Source organism: Tasmannia lanceolata, unplaced genomic scaffold (assembly GCF_043159265.1).
Source record: "Tasmannia lanceolata isolate RefF3 unplaced genomic scaffold, GAP_Taslan_0.1 ptg000015l, whole genome shotgun sequence".
Classification (NCBI taxonomy): Eukaryota; Viridiplantae; Streptophyta; class Magnoliopsida; order Canellales; family Winteraceae; genus Tasmannia; species Tasmannia lanceolata.
In genome coordinates, this window is record NW_027518692.1 from 23,534,939 (window position 1) to 23,554,603 (window position 19,665).

Sequence of the window (19,665 nt, forward strand, 5' to 3'; positions counted from 1 at the left end):
TTTTCTTGGGTGCTGATATTTGCACTACCATGTTTTAATAATTTCACAACTAAGGTTGTATTTTCTTTTATTTTAATGGCCTATTAGACCTTTTTTTTTGCAAGTGGAATAGTAACATTTGGATAGGTATTTAAATAATAAATGACAAGATGAGTTAGTGTGATTATTAAAAAAATGGTAGTGACAATATCAGTAGCCTTTTTATCTTTGAGAATTTGTAATTTTTTTCTCTCAAACTTTTTGTTACCATGGAGAGGCTTACAAATAAAAAAAGGCCACAAAAAGGCTGAGGATTCTTCTTCTATAGAGAAATTATATGGTGTAAGGCCTTACAACTTTTATTTCTTTTATTTTTACCCATAAAAAAAAAAAAAAAAAGAGTAAGGCCTTACACCCATATAATTTCTCTTTTATCCATCAGGGGGAAAATATCATTTCCCTTCTTTTATTCTTCTTCCCTACCCTCTCCTCCTCTGTTTTTAAAATCAGCCCTTCTTCTCTTATTTCTCTTTTTACATGCTTTTTGGTATTATTCTAAGAGTCCCTTGTTTTGAAGTTTAATGTCTACACCCCAAGAACATGATTACATAGGCTTATCAGAGGTTTCTTCAATGGATAGCTCTGAGAAAATCTCTTCCTCTTCTTCTACAGTCTCTGTTGAGGAAAATGAGAATAGCAATGTCCTTAACCTTAAGGAGACTGAGCTGAGGCTTGGTTTGCCTGGTTCTGATTCTCCTGAGAGAAAATCAGCCCTAGATAAGAGTGGGTTTACTCTTGGAGTGCTGAAAAATTTTGGGTCTGGGTCTAAGAGGTGTTTTTCTGATGCTATTGATGGGTCTGGGAAATGGGGTTTTTCTGGGGGTAATGGATCTGAGGTTGATTTGGGGAAAGGGACTGTTTTGTTCTCTCCAAGAGGTGGGAATGTGGTGAGATCTCAAGGTGGGGTGGAGAGTAATATTAATACCCATCAATCCTGTCCTTCATCTGTTCTCAAAGAGGTTATTCCAACACCAAAACCTTTGCAAGAGAAGAAGCCTGCAAATGATGGGACTGCTCCTGCTGCAAAGTGAGTTCTCTAATTTGCTATTTCAACAAAACAGAAGGTATAAAATGATTTATTTGTTCTTTGTTTTTTGGTGGGTTTTCTTCAAAGTAAGTTTTGTCACTGGTGCTGGTGATGTAATTTGTTTTTTTGTGGTGGGTTTTTTATGTTTCTTCTTTGATTGTCTTGATGGGTTTTGATTATCTGTTCTTATTCTTTATTTTTCCTTTTATTGGCAATTTTAGCGGTTTTATTATTGATTTTTTTTTTGGTTTCTCGAACTAAAATTATATGTGGTATAATTTTTTTTACAGGTATCAGTTTTGGTGATTAGCGTTTCCATATTCCAATTTTTGTTGTGCTTTATGTTGTGGTTTTCATGTTATTGATGATTTGAGAGGAGACTCTATTTTCTGCATGGAATTTCACAGTTTCAAATCAGAAAATGATGAAACTGATGTAGTTGTTCAATTGAACCAATTTCTCTTGGTGCTGTTTTTCCTTCACTGCTTTAGTCCTATTTGCTTCTCTGGTTTTTTATTCCTGTTTTTTTTTTTTTTTTTTTGCGCTTTAATTGAAAAGGATACATGGTCTTCTTCTTACACGTTTTCGCTGCAGCTTGTGATGCTTGCTTGAGCCTTGTTGTTTTTTCTCAAGACTTTTACATGTTATACCTTTCCACTTATACTGTTTCCATTTGCAGATTAGGGTTTTCTTGTTTTAGCTTTTAATTATGGTTTGATCCCAGTTAACCTCTGTTTTATGGGGTGGAATAATTTTATTAATGTTTTGAGATCGAATTTTATTTTTTTTAACTAGATTTTCAGTCTTAAACGCGCATTTGGAATTTGTATGAGATTTTTTTACAGTTTGATGTGGTAAATTGTTGATGTCTGTGCCCTGTTAGCTTTGGTCCTCTCAACTTCAAAGGGTTGTTCTTCATGTTCTACTTGAACTTTGTTTTTTATCATTTCTCAAAAAAAAAAAAAAAAAAAAAAAAAACTACTTTATTTTTAATCTTTATGTAACATATTAACTTGGGTTCTTGTCATAAAGTAAAAAGATTAAGATTGAATTTTGGAACAGGGCACAGGTTGTGGGTTGGCCCCCAATTCGATCTTTCCGGAAGAACACCATGGCGCCGAATCCGACAAAGAACAATGATGATGCTGAAGGTAAGGCTGGAATTGGGTGTCTGTATGTGAAGGTTAGCATGGATGGAGCTCCATACCTAAGGAAGGTTGACCTCAAAACCTATTGCAACTATATGGACCTCTCATCGGCGCTAGAGAAGATGTTCAGCTGTTTTACTATCGGTGAGATCTTCTTTGTAATTTTTCTGATTTTAGACTATATTTTCATCAATGATTTTCCCCGACTTATTGGCAAATCGGTTCTTCGTTTTTACATCAGATCTGCATGCAAGTTTTTACTATATATTGCGAGGAATTATATAATTTAGGGCTGCATAAACACATACTCATCATCCCATCCTTGATATTTGATCCAACAGCAGCTCACTTTTTGAGGAGCGGCTGTTGGATCAAATATCGAGTGTGGTACTTCTATCGTACAACCTTTACGTGTTTATACGGCCCTTCATCATATAATTTCTCATATATTGGATTATTACGAGAATAATCTTGACTTCATGAGAAACAGAGTCAAGATGCTGATCACCTCTTATTTGTACTCTATACTGATGATTCCCATTCAAGGCTAAAAGAGGTGGGAACTAAATATCATTTAATCAGGCTAAAAGATGTGGGAACTAAATATTATTTAATTAATTCTATGTTTTTTTTTTCTTTTTTCTTTTTGTCATATATTATACAAGCGGACTATCATGGTTTGCTTCTTCTTCCTTTTTCTTTCCAACTGATGGTGTATTTCTGAAACATTATCAATACTTTAAAGGATCTCATTAAGGCCTTGTTTGAGTTGCATGATTTTTTTGGAAAAGTTTCGAAAGTAGAAAAATATTTCTAAAATTTCCTACTTTTTTTGCACTCGAAGAAAGATAAATGAACCGACCCTATTCAATTGTTACTTGACCTTCAATTTATGATAATATCAACCATAATCATATCATTTCACTCAAAAGTAAAAATTGAATCATTTCGCTTAAAAGTATTTTTCTTGCCATCCAAACAGGGCCTAAAGGCAATCTCTAAAAGAATTTGGTGTTTGGCTGGAGATCAGGCACACTTAATTTGTTTTATTCCTTATTCGTTTTCCTAAAGATGTTTTGGAGCATTTTGATTGTTTTGTTAGCACCATGGAGGATTTTCTCAATTATCCTTACAAATTACAAATTTGTTCGATGGCCGGATGCCTGGACCATCTTGTTTCTTTCTATTCTATCTTCTGTTTTCTAAGATTTGTTTCTCTTAGGTGATTTAACAAGGAGTAGCATGATTTTTATTCAATCTTTCTCTATTATCCGCAAGGGCTTTAGGATTTATTTATGACAATTTTGCAACATGCTCAATTTCCTTTAATACTTTATCTGGAAAGGCTTTGATTATTCTAATGTGATTAGACTCTAGGAAGGGTTTACTTATGTTTGATAAAATGACAATGTATCAGGGCAATGCGGTTCACATGGAGTGCCGGGCAGAGATGGGTTGAGTGAGAGCCGGTTGATGGATCTTCTTCATGGATCTGAGTACGTACTCACTTATGAAGACAAGGATGGAGATTGGATGCTTGTTGGTGATGTTCCATGGGAGTAAGTAGACTGCCTAGTTACCTTAACTACAACTCTTGCATCTTTTGTTAGTCTTTTACCTGTAAATGACCCAAATTATCTGCGTTACTCAAAATTTTAAATGTTCTGTTACCTGCTATGCACGACAATTTTACACATCAAATATTAAGACATTGATTACTTAATTGATAGTTCTTTTAAGTTTTAAGGCACGAATTTCATGATTTATGCATCCATAGAAGTAGAGCTGTTGAAATTCATCACATTTCCAATTATGATTCATCTTTTAGGTATGTAATATGGATCATTTTTTCATGATCATGATCCTAGGTAAGATAATTCTAGTAGATTAGTGGGATTATAGTTTTAAATTGGGCGATGATATTTTCACCCCCTCTGCAGTACGCATTCGCCCCCTTATAACGTGAACAGTGGGCAACTTTAACGCTTTTTGACGTCAAATCATGTTAACAGGGGGCGAATGCGTACGGCAGAGGGGGCGAAAATATCATTGCCCTTTAAATTTTTACCGAAACGACCAAAATGCTTCCGTTTCCATCCCTACTGAAACCAAAACCAAACAATCGAAATGCATAAAACCAAAATAGTGAGAGTAATAGTGGTATACTACATGTGAAATTTGGTATGTATTAAATTATCAAACATGTGCAATAGTGCATGTCACTAGGTGTTCGATGTTTTTAGATCATTATGGATGGTTTTCTTGCGTGTGTGATGGTTTCCAAGTGTGTATTTATGCTTATTCTAGCTTTTGCATATGTTTCTGTGATTGGATTTCTTCTGAAATTTTCAACCAAAACCGAAATTCAAAACTTTGAAGGCGATAACTCTGATGATATGTAGGAAGAAAAACAAAACTAAGAACATAGACGTTCTTCTATTTTGTTTAATTTTTATTTTATTTTTTTGTCGTTTCCCTTTAAGCTATGTTTGTCAAGTTGTTGTGGTTTGATTTTTTAATAACAAGGTAAAACAAAATGACATCAGCATCTTTGACAGTTTTGAGAAACAAGGATGTTTTCTTTATATTTGGTTAGAATCACTGTGGTGACTTGGAATTGCAATTTTATAATTCTTTTTATTTTGTCCAGTTGTTTTGACCTGACCTCATCTTACTATGTTGATGATGTTATTATCTTCAGCTGTAAAGATATTCTCTCCTGGTTTAGGTGTTGGTTTTGTTTGGAATTGCAGGATGTTTACTGACTCTTGTAAGAGGCTGAGGATCATGAAGGGATCGGATGCAATTGGATTAGGTATATATGACTAGACACTTTAGCATCTTATGTGATGGTGTTGGTCGCCTATTTCAAAATTTCACTAAAACCCTTTATTCATGGATCATCCACCATCCACCAAGACTCCAATCCATTTTCTGGTCAATCTACTTTTGCATCATTTTCCTTGTCCCTCTTGAAGTTTAAAATGAGCAGAAGACCCATTTGTATCTACAATTGCCACCATTTGATGGTGTTGGTAGCTTTTCAATTTTTCCCATCGTAGTTTCAAAATTCCCACCACATTTTTCCCCATCTGTTTCTTTCAAAGTAAAATGGGCGTAAAAACAACTTTTACACCCATTTTTACACTAAAAAATGAGCATAAAATTTGTTTTACGTCCATTTTAGGTCGAAAGAGACGGAGCCTAAAAGTCGATCAAAACTTTGTTGACTTTGCAGGGTTTATGACCGCATCAATCGAGCACTCGCATCGACTGGACTAGATTTTACTCTGTGTTTTGACCCGTCACAATTTTCCGTCTTTGGTTTCTGGTTTTACTCTTACGCATTCACAATCATAGATAAACATACCAAAGCAATTTGTAGTGCATTGTTAAGCGATCCATCATGTTTGAGCATTGGTTCAAGCAATCTAAGTGTATCAATTTGCTTTGCTTTGCTTTGCAGCTCCAAGGGCCATGGAGAAGTGCAAGAACAGAAACTAGTGACATCACAACTGCTTAGTTTGAAGTCTGAATGAAGTAGAAAGTTTAAGGGCCCTTTCTCAACTGAAAGGTACTAGAAAGGATTTAAATGGGGACTGTCTTTACTCTCCCTGTTCCTACATATTTTTTAAGGTTTGTTCTCTATGTATTGGAACTTGTAGTAGATAAGGTTTCTTAGAGACAGGATGTTAAGATTATTTTCTTTCAATGTCTGTATTTTGTCTGTCTTATCTGAATTTCTATATATGTAATAATGTAAATGTTTGGTTTGTCGTTTGCAAATGGCACTCTTTTCTTGTGTGCAGATGTTTCTCCTTTGAAGCAAGGACTGTCAGGAAGGGAAATGATACCAGCACAACCATGTTTTAATAATTGCTAATAATTGCACAGACCCAGCTTGTCTTTTCTTTTTTAATTGCTATTTGAGAGCTTTTTGGGAACTGTAATATCCTTCTGACAGCTCTATAAATACCAAAAGACAAGATGTGTTAGCTAAAATCTAAAAACAGGGTAGTGCTGATATCATTTCCCGTCAGGAATTTGGTGAACTTGTTTAGGGCTTGTTCTGCAACAATTCTCATCCTCCCACACTTTTTTGCACGGATGTCGAGAATGGTTGGCCCCCTGTTTGGATGGGATTCTTCCCATTTTTTCATCTTTCCCATTCTTTACGAGGCAAGAAAAGAAAAGAAAAGAGAAGCCCTGTGGAGAATGGTTGCCCCCTGTTTGGATTGCAAGAAAAACATTTCTTATGGAATTATTTTTCTTTCGTTAATTTAGAGGGAAATGATATGGTTATGAACTTGTGATTAATTTAGAGGGATATTGATAAGATCCCAAATATAACAAGACGAAAATAAGATGAACGTTCTTTTCGAGGGGAACGCTTCCTCCAAACAACCTTTCGGTCTTTACAAATCTTTCATGATGTCTCTCTTCTCTCAAACATCTTTATTTATAATGGGCGATGATATTGTCACCCCCCCTAAATTACGCATTCGCTCCCCTTTTGGCTTGATTTGACGTCAAAAAGCATTAATAAGGGGGGCGAATGCGTACGCAGGGGGGGGTGACAATATCATCGCCCTTTATAATCTCCTATTCTAATTCTAATTCAAATTAACTACTAAAAAGGTTCCCTCCTAATTTCCTAACCTTCCATTCTTAGCCACATTCAAATTCAAATTAACTACTAAAGCTAATCTTATCAACCAACCATTACTGGCTATTATTCAAATTCAAAAGATCTACGGTTGGATTGTGGCCATATGGACGGCTAAGATTGATCATGCATGGATCCTCCGTTGGTTCGTATCAGATAGATATCATCATAAACTGAAGGTCTATCTAAACAAAAATTGAATTTTGTTGGGGGCGATAATCATCTCCCTTTTGTTGGTTAAAAGTTAATTTTTGTGCGTGTTAAGAAGTAGGAAATTTTAGAAATATTTTACCTTTGCTAGAAAAATTACTGCAGTCCATGCTACATCAATACGAGTGCCGAGCGTCGGAATCCAACAGAGTTATGAATTGAATTGTAGGATTAGACAGGCGTAAAAATTTAATCAATTCTCAAAATCTAATTTTTGCATAATAACTCTAGCTGATTAGGTAAATATGATATTTTATTTCATATTATTGCAACATGAGGTAATTGTAAAGTTGCGGTGGTATTCAGGAAAAAGAGAGAGTGAATTTTGAAGTATTGGAATCTGAGAGGGGAACTTCACCCATTTAGAAAAAATCCGTGTGGGGTTAGTTCAGGTAATGTGTCATGAATAGTGATTTGTTTTGAATATGATTCCATTAAAATTGGGAAATAAGTGGACGTTTGTCTGTCCTTATCTAAAACCTTTGTATTGGCTTGTATGGAATTTGGTAACTGCCAAGAAAATGTTCAAATCAAAGTTTGAGTGTGAATATCAAAATCTGGTTTTGTGAATATCAGTGTCTATAAGTTGGGTCATTCAAGAATACTATTCTCTCGATATCCCCTCCCTTCTCTCAATAGTGGCACCCTATTCTTTACCTCAACGTTTCTAATTAGCTTTTAGAGACTTACAATTCCTCCATATATTGTGTAGTGCCATTATCATAAAAGGGAAGGGCAGATATCATTGCCATTATTTAAAAACGGAAGTGTGGATAATTGCACTAACTCTTCTTGTCTTCTATTACTCAAATAGCTGTCAGAGGTTATCAATTCCCAATGTGCTTTCAAAAGTCAATTAAAAAAGAAAAAAACAAAAAGGTGAGTTTGTGCAATTGTTGAAACATACATGGTAGTGCGAGTGTAAAAATGTTGGCCTAGGTAAGGCAACTGAAGAGGACGGTGAATTGGGTTTTAAAAACTTTAAAAAAAAAGAAAAAGATAATTGAACAGCTAAAGCAAGAACAAATCGAGTTAAAAAACTAGGAGATAAAACTTAATGACACAATTAAGAAAGATAAAGAAATAAAGAGAAATAATTCACTAGGTTTTATAGAGGTTCGGTCCAATCCCGGTCAACATCCACTCTCACAAGGATATCCCCTCCTTGTGGCTTTGCTACCTCGATCTTTTTACGCGTGGAGATCAAACCATTTACACGAAGGTTGATCCGGTTCCTTCCCACAAAACCCCGAAGCTTTATCCCCAAGCTTCGACAATATCCTCACAGGTGGAGATCAAACCATTTATATCCAAAGGTTGATATGGTGCCTTCTCACCAAGCTTGAAGGTTGATAAGGTGTCTTCACACCAATTACAATATAAACCTCTCGTAAGGCTTATAACAAATGAAGCTCATACATACAAACTCTCTCAAAAAGATATATAACGAAATCCTATGCTAATCACTCATAGATTTGACAAATAGTGGTACAGGGGGTTTAACACTAAGAATATAGGTTAAGATAAGCCCATCAGTGTTCTCTATGTGTTTAAAGGACTTAAAACCCTTTATATAGAAGTGAGATCACAAAACTAGCCATTGTAGAGATCTAACGGCTAGCATAAAGCTTCCATGGAGGTCCGTCCAACTAGCCATTAGGCTATCTTTTTTTTGATAGATCGTCCCCACGAAGCTCCGTGGGGTTCCACAGAAGTCCGTGCAATGCTCCATCTGATTTGCCAGTTTGCATAGTAAACATCGAAAATTCATATCTCCCTCGTTTCTTAGTAGATTTCGACGTTTTTGTGCATTCCGAAAACCTTAGAAACTATTTTCCTTTAAAAATAATTTCAAAATAGTTTGAAGCTTCCGTAGTGCCGTTATCCACCTATTTCCACGAGAGACTAGAATTACACACTAAGACTTGACTTCTTCATTTCTTCGAGAATATTCAACTCTTGAAGTCATCTCTTTTTCTTGCTCCATGGATCTTCTTCTTCTTCCTTTGGCTCCATGCTCCGATCTTTGTGCTTTGATCCATGCTTCTATTTGTTCCATTTTGACCTTTATGAAGAATTCCCAAACACACTAAACACATTAGTATAAACATGGCATATTGTGTTTGGAATCATCAAAACATGAATTGAGAAAGCGGCCAAGGTTAAACTCTTGGGCTAATAATAATACTGGGAGCCGTTATTTCTATAAATTAGAGTAACTGTATAGAATAAGAATAGAGGATGCGGAGGATATTTTCAGCCTCGTGAAATTTCAGAGCCGCTAAGCTAAAGTCACGCTAAATAATTTGTCTTTGACTTTGTAATATAGGCGAAAACAACCAAGAACGAGCGGAGTGGAACAAGTTCCTTATTCTTCGACTTCTATTTTTGTTATATTATTTGTAGCTTGGTTTTCAGGCAATAAATCTTGTCGATTTGGCTTGATTTTGCTATCTTTAGAAGAATTTTTCGATTACCTATCTAACGAGCCCAAGATAATGAGATTTGGACATGATTTGGGAGGTTAGCCGATTTATGGAAGTGATGTATGTCTACTACTAGATTTGCATTGTAGCGTTATTTTAGTCACGTTTATAGATTTTATTTTAAGTTACTTTAGATGAACGACTAAGGTTAGATGCTTAGGTCTTAAGTTAGATTTTATGGTTTCTTTTACTATCAGTAGCCTTTTTATCTTTGAGAATTTGTAATTTTTTCTCTCAACCTTTTTGTTACCATGGAGAGGCTTACAAATAAAAAAAGGCCACAAAAAGGCTGAGGATTCTTCTTCTATAGAGAAATTATACGGTGTAAGGCCTTACAACTTTTATTTTTTTTATTTTTACCCATAAAAAAAGAAGAAGTAAGGTCTTACACCCATATAATTTCTCTTTTATCCATCAGGGGGAAAATATCATTTCCCTTCTTTTATTCTTCTTCCCTACCCTCTCCTCCTCTGTTTTTAAAATCAACCCTTCTTCTCTTATTTCTCTTTTTACATGCTTTTTGGTATTATTCTAAGAGTCCCTTGTTTTGAAGTTTAATGTCTACACCCCAAGAACATGATTACATAGGCTTATCAGAGGTTTCTTCAATGGATAGCTCTGAGAAAATCTCTTCCTCTTCTTCTACAGTCTCTGTTGAGGAAAATGAGAATAGCAATGTCCTTAACCTTAAGGAGACTGAGCTGAGGCTTGGTTTGCCTGGTTCTGATTCTCCTGAGAGAAAATCAGCCCTAGATAAGAGTGGGTTTACTCTTGGAGTGCTGAAAAATTTTGGGTCTGGGTCTAAGAGGTGTTTTTCTGATGCTATTGATGGGTCTGGGAAATGGGGTTTTTCTGGGGGTAATGGATCTGAGGTTGATTTGGGGAAAGGGACTGCTTTGTTCTCTCCAAGAGGTGGGAATGTGGTGAGATCTCAAGGTGGGGTGGAGAGTAATATTAATACCCATCAATCCTGTCCTTCATCTGTTCTCAAAGAGGTTATTCCAACACCAAAACCTTTGCAAGAGAAGACGCCTGCAAATGATGGGACTGCTCCTGCTGCAAAGTGAGTTCTCTAATTTGCTATTTCAACAAAACAGAAGGTATAAAATGATTTATTTGTTCTTTGTTTTTTGGTGGGTTTTCTTCAAAGTAAGTTTTGTCACTGGTGCTGGTGATGTAATTTGTTTTTTTGTGGTGGGTTTTTTATGTTTCTTCTTTGATTGTCTTGATGGGTTTTGATTATCTGTTCTTATTCTTTATTTTTCCTTTTATTGGCAATTTTAGCGGTTTTATTATTGATTTTTTTTTTTTGGTTTCTCGAACTAAAATTATATGTGGTATAATTTGTTTTACAGGTATCAGTTTTGGTGATTAGCGTTTCCATATTCCAATTTTTGTTGTGCTTTATGTTGTGGTTTTCATGTTATTGATGATTTGAGAGGAGACTCTATTTTCTGCATGGAATTTCACAGTTTCAAATCAGAAAATGATGAAACTGAGGTAGTTGTTCAATTGAACCAATTTCTCTTGGTGCTGTTTTTCCTTCACTGCTTTAGTCCTATTTGCTTCTCTGGTTTTTTATTCCTGTTTTTTTTTTTTTTTCGCTTTAATTGAAAAGGATACATGGTCTTCTTCTTACACGTTTTCGCTGCAGCTTGTGATGCTTGCTTGAGCCTTGTTGTTTTTTGTCAAGACTTTTACATGTTATACCTTTCCACTTATACTGTTTCCATTTGCAGATTAGGGTTTTCTTGTTTTAGCTTTTAATTATGGTTTGATCCCAGTTAACCTCTGTTTTATGGGGTGGAATAATTTTATTAATGTTTTGAGATCGAATTTTTTTTTTTTTAACTAGATTTTCAGTCTTAAACGCGCATTTGGAATTTGTATGAGATTTTTTTACAGTTTGATGTGGTAAATTGTTGATGTCTGTGCCTTGTTAGCTTTGGTCCTCTCAACTTCAAAGGGTTGTTCTTCATGTTCTACTTGAACTTTGTTTTTTATCATTTCTCAAAAAAAAAAAAAAAAAAACTACTTTATTTTTAATCTTTATGTAACATATTAACTTGGGTTCTTGTCATAAAGTAAAAAGATTAAGATTGAATTTTGGAACAGGGCACAGGTTGTGGGTTGGCCCCCAATTCGATCTTTCCGGAAGAACACCATGGCGCCGAATCCGACAAAGAACAATGATGATGCTGAAGGTAAGGCTGGAATTGGATGTCTGTATGTGAAGGTTAGCATGGATGGAGCTCCATACCTAAGGAAGGTTGACCTCAAAACCTATTGCAACTATATGGACCTCTCATCGGCGCTAGAGAAGATGTTCAGCTGTTTTACTATCGGTGAGATCTTCTTTGTAATTTTTCTGATTTTAGACTATATTTTCATCAATGATTTTCCCCGACTTATTGGCAAATCGGTTCTTCGTTTTTACATCAGATCTGCATGCAAGTTTTTACTATATATTGCGAGGAATTATATAATTTAGGGCTGCATAAACACATACTCATCATCCCATCCTTGATATTTGATCCAACAGCAGCTCACTTTTTGAGGAGCGGCTGTTGGATCAAATATCAAGTGTGGTACTTCTATCGTACAACCTTTACGTGTTTATACGGCCCTTCATCATATAATTTCTCATATATTGGATTATTACGAGAATAATCTTGACTTCATGAGAAACAGAGTCAAGATGCTGATCACCTCTTATTTGTACTCTATACTGATGATTCCCATTCAAGGCTAAAAGAGGTGGGAACTAAATATTATTTAATCAGGCTAAAAGATGTGGGAACTAAATATTATTTAATTAATTCTATGTTTTTTTTTTTTTTTTTTTTCTTTTTGTCATATATTATACAAGCGGACTATCATGGTTTGCTTCTTCTTCCTTTTTCTTTCCAACTGATGGTGTATTTCTGAAACATTATCAATACTTTAAAGGATCTCATTAAGGCCTTGTTTGAGTTGCATGATTTTTTTGGAAAAGTTTCGAAAGTAGAAAAATATTTCTAAAATTTCCTACTTTTTTTGCACTCGAAGAAAGATAAATGAACCGACCCTATTCAATTGTTACTTGACCTTCAATTTATGATAATATCAACCATAATCATATCATTTCACTCAAAAGTAAAAATTGAATCATTTCGCTTAAAAGTATTTTTCTTGCCATCCAAACAGGGCCTAAAGGCAATCTCTAAAAGAATTTGGTGTTTGGCTGGAGATCAGGCACACTTAATTTGTTTTATTCCTTATTCCTTTTCCTAAAGATGTTTTGGAGCATTTTGATTGTTTTGTTAGCACCATGGAGGATTTTCTCAATTATCCTTACAAATTACAAATTTGTTCGATGGCCGGATGCCTGGACCATCTTGTTTCTTTCTATTCTATCTTCTGTTTTCTAAGATTTGTTTCTCTTAGGTGATTTAACAAGGAGTAGCATGATTTTTATTCAATCTTTCTCTATTATCCGCAAGGGCTTTAGGATTTATTTATGACAATTTTGCAACATGCTCAATTTCCTTTAATACTTTATCTGGAAAGGCTTTGATTATTCTAATGTGATTAGACTCTAGGAAGGGTTTACTTATGTTTGATAAAATGACAATGTATCAGGGCAATGCGGTTCACATGGAGTGCCGGGCAGAGATGGGTTGAGTGAGAGCCGGTTGATGGATCTTCTTCATGGATCTGAGTACGTACTCACTTATGAAGACAAGGATGGAGATTGGATGCTTGTTGGTGATGTTCCATGGGAGTAAGTAGACTGCCTAGTTACCTTAACTACAACTCTTGCATCTTTTGTTAGTCTTTTACCTGTAAATGACCCAAATTATCTGTGTTACTCAAAATTTTAAATGTTCTGTTACCTGCTATGCACGACACTTTTACACATCAAATATTAAGACATTGATTACTTAATTGATAGTTCTTTTAAGTTTTAAGGCACGAATTTCATGATTTATGCATCCATAGAAGTAGAGCTGTTGAAATTCATCACATTTCCAATTATGATTCATCTTTTAGGTATGTAATATGGATCATTTTTTCATGATCATGATCCTAGGTAAGATAATTCTAGTAGATTAGTGGGATTATAGTTTTAAATTGGGTGATGATATTTTCACCCCCTCTGCAGTACGCATTCGCCCCCTTATAACGTGAACAGTGGGCAACTTTAACGCTTTTTGACGTCAAATCATGTTAACAGGGGGCGAATGCGTACGGCAGAGGGGGCGAAAATATCATTGCCCTTTAAATTTTTACCGAAACGACCAAAATGCTTCCGTTTCCATCCCTACTGAAACCAAAACCAAACAATCGAAATGCATAAAACCAAAATAGTGAGAGTAATAGTGGTATACTACATGTGAAATCTGGTATGTATTAAATTATCAAACATGTGCAATAGTGCATGTCACTAGGTGTTCGATGTTTTTAGATCATTATGGATGGTTTTCTTGCGTGTGTGATGGTTTCCAAGTGTGTATTTATGCTTATTCTAGCTTTTGCATATGTTTCTGTGATTTTACAGGATTTCTTCTGAAATTTTCAACCAAAACCGAAATTCAAAACCTTGAAGGCGATAACTCTGATGATATGTAGGAAGAAAAACAAAACTAAGAACATAGACGTTCTTCTATTTTGTTTAATTTTTATTTTATTTTTTTGTCGTTTCCCTTTAAGCTATGTTTGTCAAGTTGTTGTGGTTTGATTTTTTAATAACAAGGTAAAACAAAATGACATCAGCAACTTTGACAGTTTTGAGAAACAAGGGTGTTTTCTTTATATTTGGTTAGAATCACTGTGGTGACTTGGAATTGCAATTTTATATTTCTTTTTATTTTGTCCAGTTGTTTTGACCTGACCTCATCTTACTATGTTGATGATGTTATTATCTTCAGCTGTAAAGATATTCTCTCCTGGTTTAGGTGTTGGTTTTGTTTGGAATTGCAGGATGTTTACTGACTCTTGTAAGAGGCTGAGGATCATGAAGGGATCGGATGCAATTGGATTAGGTATATATGACTAGACACTTTAGCATCTTATGTGATGGTGTTGGTCGCCTATTTCAAAATTTCACTAAAACCCTTTATTCATGGATCATCCACCATCCACCAAGACTCCAATCCATTTTCTGGTCAATCTACTTTTGCATCATTTTCCTTGTCCCTCTTGAAGTTTAAAATGAGCAGAAGACCCATTTGTATCTACAATGCCACCATTTGATGGTGTTGGTAGCTTTTCAATTTTTCCCATCGTAGTTTCAAAATTCCCACCACATTTTTCCCCATCTGTTTCTTTCAAAGTAAAATGGGCGTAAAAACAACTTTTACACCCATTTTTACACTAAAAAATGAGCATAAAATTTGTTTTACGTCCATTTTAGGTCGAAAGAGACGGAGCCTAAAAGTCGATCAAAACTTTGTTGACTTTGCAGGGTTTATGACCGCATCAATCGAGCACTCGCATCGACTGGACTAGATTTTACTCTGTGTTTTGACCCGTCACAATTTTCCGTCTTTGGTTTCTGGTTTTACTCTTACGCGTTCACAATCATAGATAAACATACCAAAGCAATTTGTAGTGCATTGTTAAGCGATCCATCATGTTTGAGCATTGGTTCAAGTAATCTAAGTGTATCAATTTGCTTTGCTTTGCAGCTCCAAGGGCCATGGAGAAGTGCAAGAACAGAAACTAGTGACATCACAACTGCTTAGTTTGAAGTCTGAATGAAGTAGAAAGTTTAAGGGCCCTTTCTCAACTGAAAGGTACTAGAAAGGATTTAAATGGGGACTGTCTTTACTCTCCCTATTCCTACATATTTTTTAAGGTTTGTTATCTATGTATTGGAACTTGTAGTAGATAAGGTTTCTTAGAGACAGGATGTTAAGATTATTTTTCTTTCAATGTCTGTATTTTGTCTGTCTTATCTGAATTTCTATATATGTAATAATGTAAATGTTTGGTTTGTCGTTTGCAAATGGCACTCTTTTCTTGTTTGCAGATGTTTCTCCTTTGAAGCAAGGACTGTCAGGAAGGGAAATGATACCAGCACAACCATGTCTTAATAATTGCTAATAATTGCACAGACCCAGCTTGTCTTTTCTTTTTTAATTGCTATTTGAGAGCTTTTTGGGAACTGTAATATCCTTCTGACAGCTCTATAAATACCAAAAGACAAGATGTGTTAGCTAAAATCTAAAAACAGGGTAGTGCTGATATCATTTCCCGTCAGGAATTTGGTGAACTTGTTTAGGGCTTGTTCTGCAACAATTCTCATCCTCCCACACTTTTTTGCACGGATGTCGAGAATGGTTGGCCCCCTGTTTGGATGGGATTCTTCCCATTTTTTCATCTTTCCCATTCTTTACGAGGCAAGAAAAGAAAAGAAAAGAGAAGCCCTGTGGAGAATGGTTGCCCCCTGTTTGGATTGCAAGAAAAACATTTCTTATGGAATTTTTTTTCTTGGGATAATTTTTTTCTTTCGTTAATTTAGAGGGAAATGATATGGTTATGAACTTGTGATTAATTTAGAGGGATATTGATAAGATCCCAAATATAACAAGACGAAAATAAGATGAACGTTCTTTTCGAGGGGAACGCTTCCTCCAAACAACCTTTCGGTCTTTACAAATCTTTCATGATGTCTCTCTTCTCTCAAACATCTTTATTTATAATCTCCTATCCTAATTCTAATTCTAATTCAAATTAACTACTAAAAAGGTTCCCTCCTAATTTCCTAACCTTCCATTCTTAGCCACATTCAAATTCAAATTAACTACTAAAGCTAATCTTATCAACCAACCATTACTGGCTATTATTCAAATTCAAAAGATCTACGGTTGGATTGTGGCCATATGGATGCCTAAGATTGATCATGCATGGATCCTCCGTTGGTTCGTATCAGATAGATATCATCATAAACTGAAGGTCTATCTAAACAAAAATTGAATTTTGTTGGGGGCGATAATCATCTCCCTTTTGTTGGTTAAAAGTTAATTTTTGTGCGTGTTAAGAAGTAGGAAATTTTAGAAATATTTTACCTTTGCTAGAAAAATTACTGCAGTCCATGCTACATCAATACGAGTGCCGAGCGTCGGAATCCAACAGAGTTATGAATTGAATTGTAGGATTAGACAGGCGGAAAAATTTAATCAATTCTCAAAATCTAATTTTTGCATAATAACTCTAGCTGATTAGGTAAATATGATATTTTATTTCATATTATTGCAACATGAGGTAATTGTAAAGTTGTGGTGGTATTCAGGAAAAAGAGAGAGTGAATTTTGAAGTATTGGAATCTGAGAGGGGAACTTCACCCATTTAGAAAAAATCCGTGTGGGTTTAGTTCAGGTAATGTGTCATGAATAGTGATTTGTTTTGAATATGATTCCATTAAAATTGGGAAATAAGTGGACGTTTGTCTGTCCTTATCTAATACCTTTGTATTGGCTTGTATGGAATTTGGTAACTGCCAAGAAAATGTTCAAATCAAAGTTTGAGTGTGAATATCAAAATCTGGTTTTGTGAATATCAGTGTCTATAAGTTGGGTCATTCAAGAATACTATTCTCTCGATATCCTCTCCCTTGTTTCAATAGTGGCACCCTATTCTTTACCTCAACGTTTCTAATTAGCTTTTAGAGACTTACAATTCCTCCATATATTGTGTAGTGCCATTATCATAAAAGGGAAGGGCAGATATCATTGCCATTATTTAAAAACGGAAGTGTGGATAATTTCACTAACTCTTCTTGTCTTCTATTACTCAAATAGCTGTCAGAGGTTATCAATTCCCAATGTGCTTTCAAAAGTCAATTAAAAAAGAAAAAACAAGCTGAGTTTGTGCAATTGTTGAAACATACATGGTAGTGCGAGTGTAAAAATGTTGGCCTAGGTAAGGCAACCCCTTACCGAAGAGGACGGTGAATTGGGTTTTAAAAACTTTAAAAAAAGAAAAGAAAAGATAATTGAACAGCTAAAGCAGGAACAAATCGAGTTAAAAAACTAGGAGATAAAACTTAATGACACAATTAAGAAAGATAAAGAAATAAAGAGAAATAATTCACTAGGTTTTATAGAGGTTCGGTCCAATCCCGGTCAACATCCACTCTCACAAGGATATCCCCTCCTTGTGGCTTTGCTACCTCGATCTTTTTACGCGTGGAGATCAAACCATTTACACGAAGGTTGATCCGGTTCCTTCCCACAAAACCCCGAAGCTTTATCCCCAAGCTTCGACAATATCCTCACAGGTGGAGATCAAACCATTTATATCCAAAGGTTGATATGGTGCCTTCTCACCAAGCTTGAAGGTTGATAAGGTGTCTTCACACCAATTACAATATAAACCTCTCGTAAGGCTTATAACAAATGAAGCTCATACAAACAAACTCTCTCAAAAAGATATATAACGAAATCCTATGCTAATCACTCATAGATTTGACAAATAGTGGTACAGGGGGTTTAACACTAAGAATATAGGTTAAGATAAGCCCATCAGTGTTCTCTATGTGTTTAAAGGACTTAAAACCCTTTATATAGAAGTGAGATCACAAAACTAGCCATTGTAGAGATCTAACGGCTAGCATAAAGCTTCCATGGAGGTCCGTCCAACTAGCCATTAGGCTATCTTTTTTTTGATAGATCGTCCCCACGAAGCTCCGTGGGGTTCCACAGAAGTCCGTGCAATGCTCTGTGGACCGCGATCCGAGACGGGCGTGAGGGGACGGGCCCCCGCGCGCTGTCTCTAGATCATCCACGTGAAGGAGAGCCCCACCAAGGAACCCTCGAAAGAGTGCCCCTCACAGCATGAGCGGCGATGTAAAGTGAGATACCTCTCGATTCGGGGACTAGCCCGGATTCGAGACGCACCTCGAACAAAGAAAGAGTCGCCATCCAAGGAAGTGGGCCCTGGATCCCATGCTGTGCTCTGTTGCAACGGATAACCAGAGATATAAAATAGGGTTCGTGCCTGATGACGAATGGGGAAGGGATTAGGCGCCCCCAATTCGCCCAAGTGCTAGCACCTGGTCTCTCATGCCATTTATTATTAATTTTGAAGAGTTTTGGGAGAAAATCATGCGAAATGGGAACGGATATCCCCGAGATAACGTCTAGCTAATCATGCATGTCTCAGAGATGAATAAGAAGCACACACAAAAGAAATGAAAGATATGTCGCCTAAGAATAGCTAGGTTATGAGTGCCATGCCTAATTGGTGTCTAAGTTCTGGTGGACAAGCACATGCATGCTACAGCTAAAGGTATAGGATCTGTACATGAAAATAAGAAAACACAGCAAAATACGCAACACACGACTCAACAAGACAAATCCTAAAATTCTAATGCAGGACTTGACTCGGACCAGGATGGCCATCCATCCTAGCTGCACTACGTATCCCGGCCTCGGGAAGAATCAGAGCCAACGTAGTTCGGTGTCCTATGCTAAACTACAATGCCTAAACCTCTAGGACCGCTATCCTAGACTCGATCAACTAGACTCGACTAGTTTTTAAAGCTTTTTGTGCGATTGCTTAAATTCAAGTGGATTGTGATTTTTACGACTCTCTATATGTCCTAACTAATGCAGGTTGTTTAGCCTTAAGCTAATGCAGGTGGGCCCTACGTCCTATGTGTATCTAGGCTGTGTAACATAAAGAAAACCATGGGCTGACTATATGCTTCCTAGTCTAGCCATCGGTTCGACTAAGTGTCTGACCGATCGACTCGAGGCCTCCTAACTCTAGGGACACTCACACGACAGGACACACCACATCAATACAAATCAAGACCGACTCCTAACTCTAAAACACCCTAAATATCTAGGACAGACTCCTAACTCTAGGGGAAGATCTTTTTGAAAAGGTTTTGAAGTTTTTTGTATTTTTGGGAGGTTTTGAAGTTATGAAAAATGGTGAAAGTTGTGAGAAATATTTACAAAAATGGTGACTGAAAATGGTGAAAGGGTGTAAAAATGGTGAGGAAAAAAAAAAGAAAAAAAAAGAAAAGAAATGGTGACTGCACTCAGGATGCCAGCAGCACGCCTGAGCTGCCTACGTACCCCTCAGCTAGGGATCAAG

The 19,665-nt window shown here is 36.0% G+C and overlaps 2 protein-coding genes across 6 annotated transcripts; both read left to right on the plus strand.

Moving 5' to 3' along the window:
• The first annotated feature begins 398 nt into the window (after nucleotides 1-398).
• Nucleotides 399-6,022, plus strand: LOC143845512 (auxin-responsive protein IAA27-like). 4 transcript variants are annotated; one of them, XR_013234448.1, is made up of 5 exons: nucleotides 399-1,066; nucleotides 2,129-2,358; nucleotides 3,632-3,773; nucleotides 4,916-5,029; nucleotides 5,681-6,022. XR_013234448.1 is itself a non-coding variant. In XM_077353889.1 (5 exons), exons 1-5 carry the CDS (start codon nucleotides 561-563, stop codon nucleotides 5,494-5,496), a joined length of 984 nt encoding a protein of 327 aa, XP_077210004.1. In that variant the 5' UTR covers nucleotides 399-560; the 3' UTR covers nucleotides 5,497-5,541. The 4 variants fall into 4 exon arrangements, 2 of the variants coding, with proteins under 2 accessions (XP_077210004.1, XP_077210005.1); XR_013234449.1 differs by having other exon boundaries at nucleotides 4,943-5,029; XM_077353889.1 differs by lacking the exon at nucleotides 5,681-6,022 and adding an exon at nucleotides 5,453-5,541 and having other exon boundaries at nucleotides 4,968-5,029.
• A 3,978-nt stretch (nucleotides 6,023-10,000) lies between these two features.
• LOC143845513 (auxin-responsive protein IAA27-like) lies at nucleotides 10,001-15,588 on the plus strand. Of its 2 annotated transcripts, none has more exons than XR_013234450.1 (5): nucleotides 10,001-10,639; nucleotides 11,692-11,921; nucleotides 13,198-13,339; nucleotides 14,487-14,600; nucleotides 15,246-15,588. XR_013234450.1 is itself a non-coding variant. In XM_077353891.1 (5 exons), exons 1-5 carry the CDS (start codon nucleotides 10,134-10,136, stop codon nucleotides 15,281-15,283), a joined length of 978 nt encoding a protein of 325 aa, XP_077210006.1. In that variant the 5' UTR covers nucleotides 10,016-10,133; the 3' UTR covers nucleotides 15,284-15,588. The 2 variants fall into 2 exon arrangements, 1 of the variants encoding a protein (XP_077210006.1); XM_077353891.1 differs by having other exon boundaries at nucleotides 10,016-10,639; nucleotides 14,539-14,600.
• The last annotated feature ends 4,077 nt before the right edge of the window (nucleotides 15,589-19,665 follow it).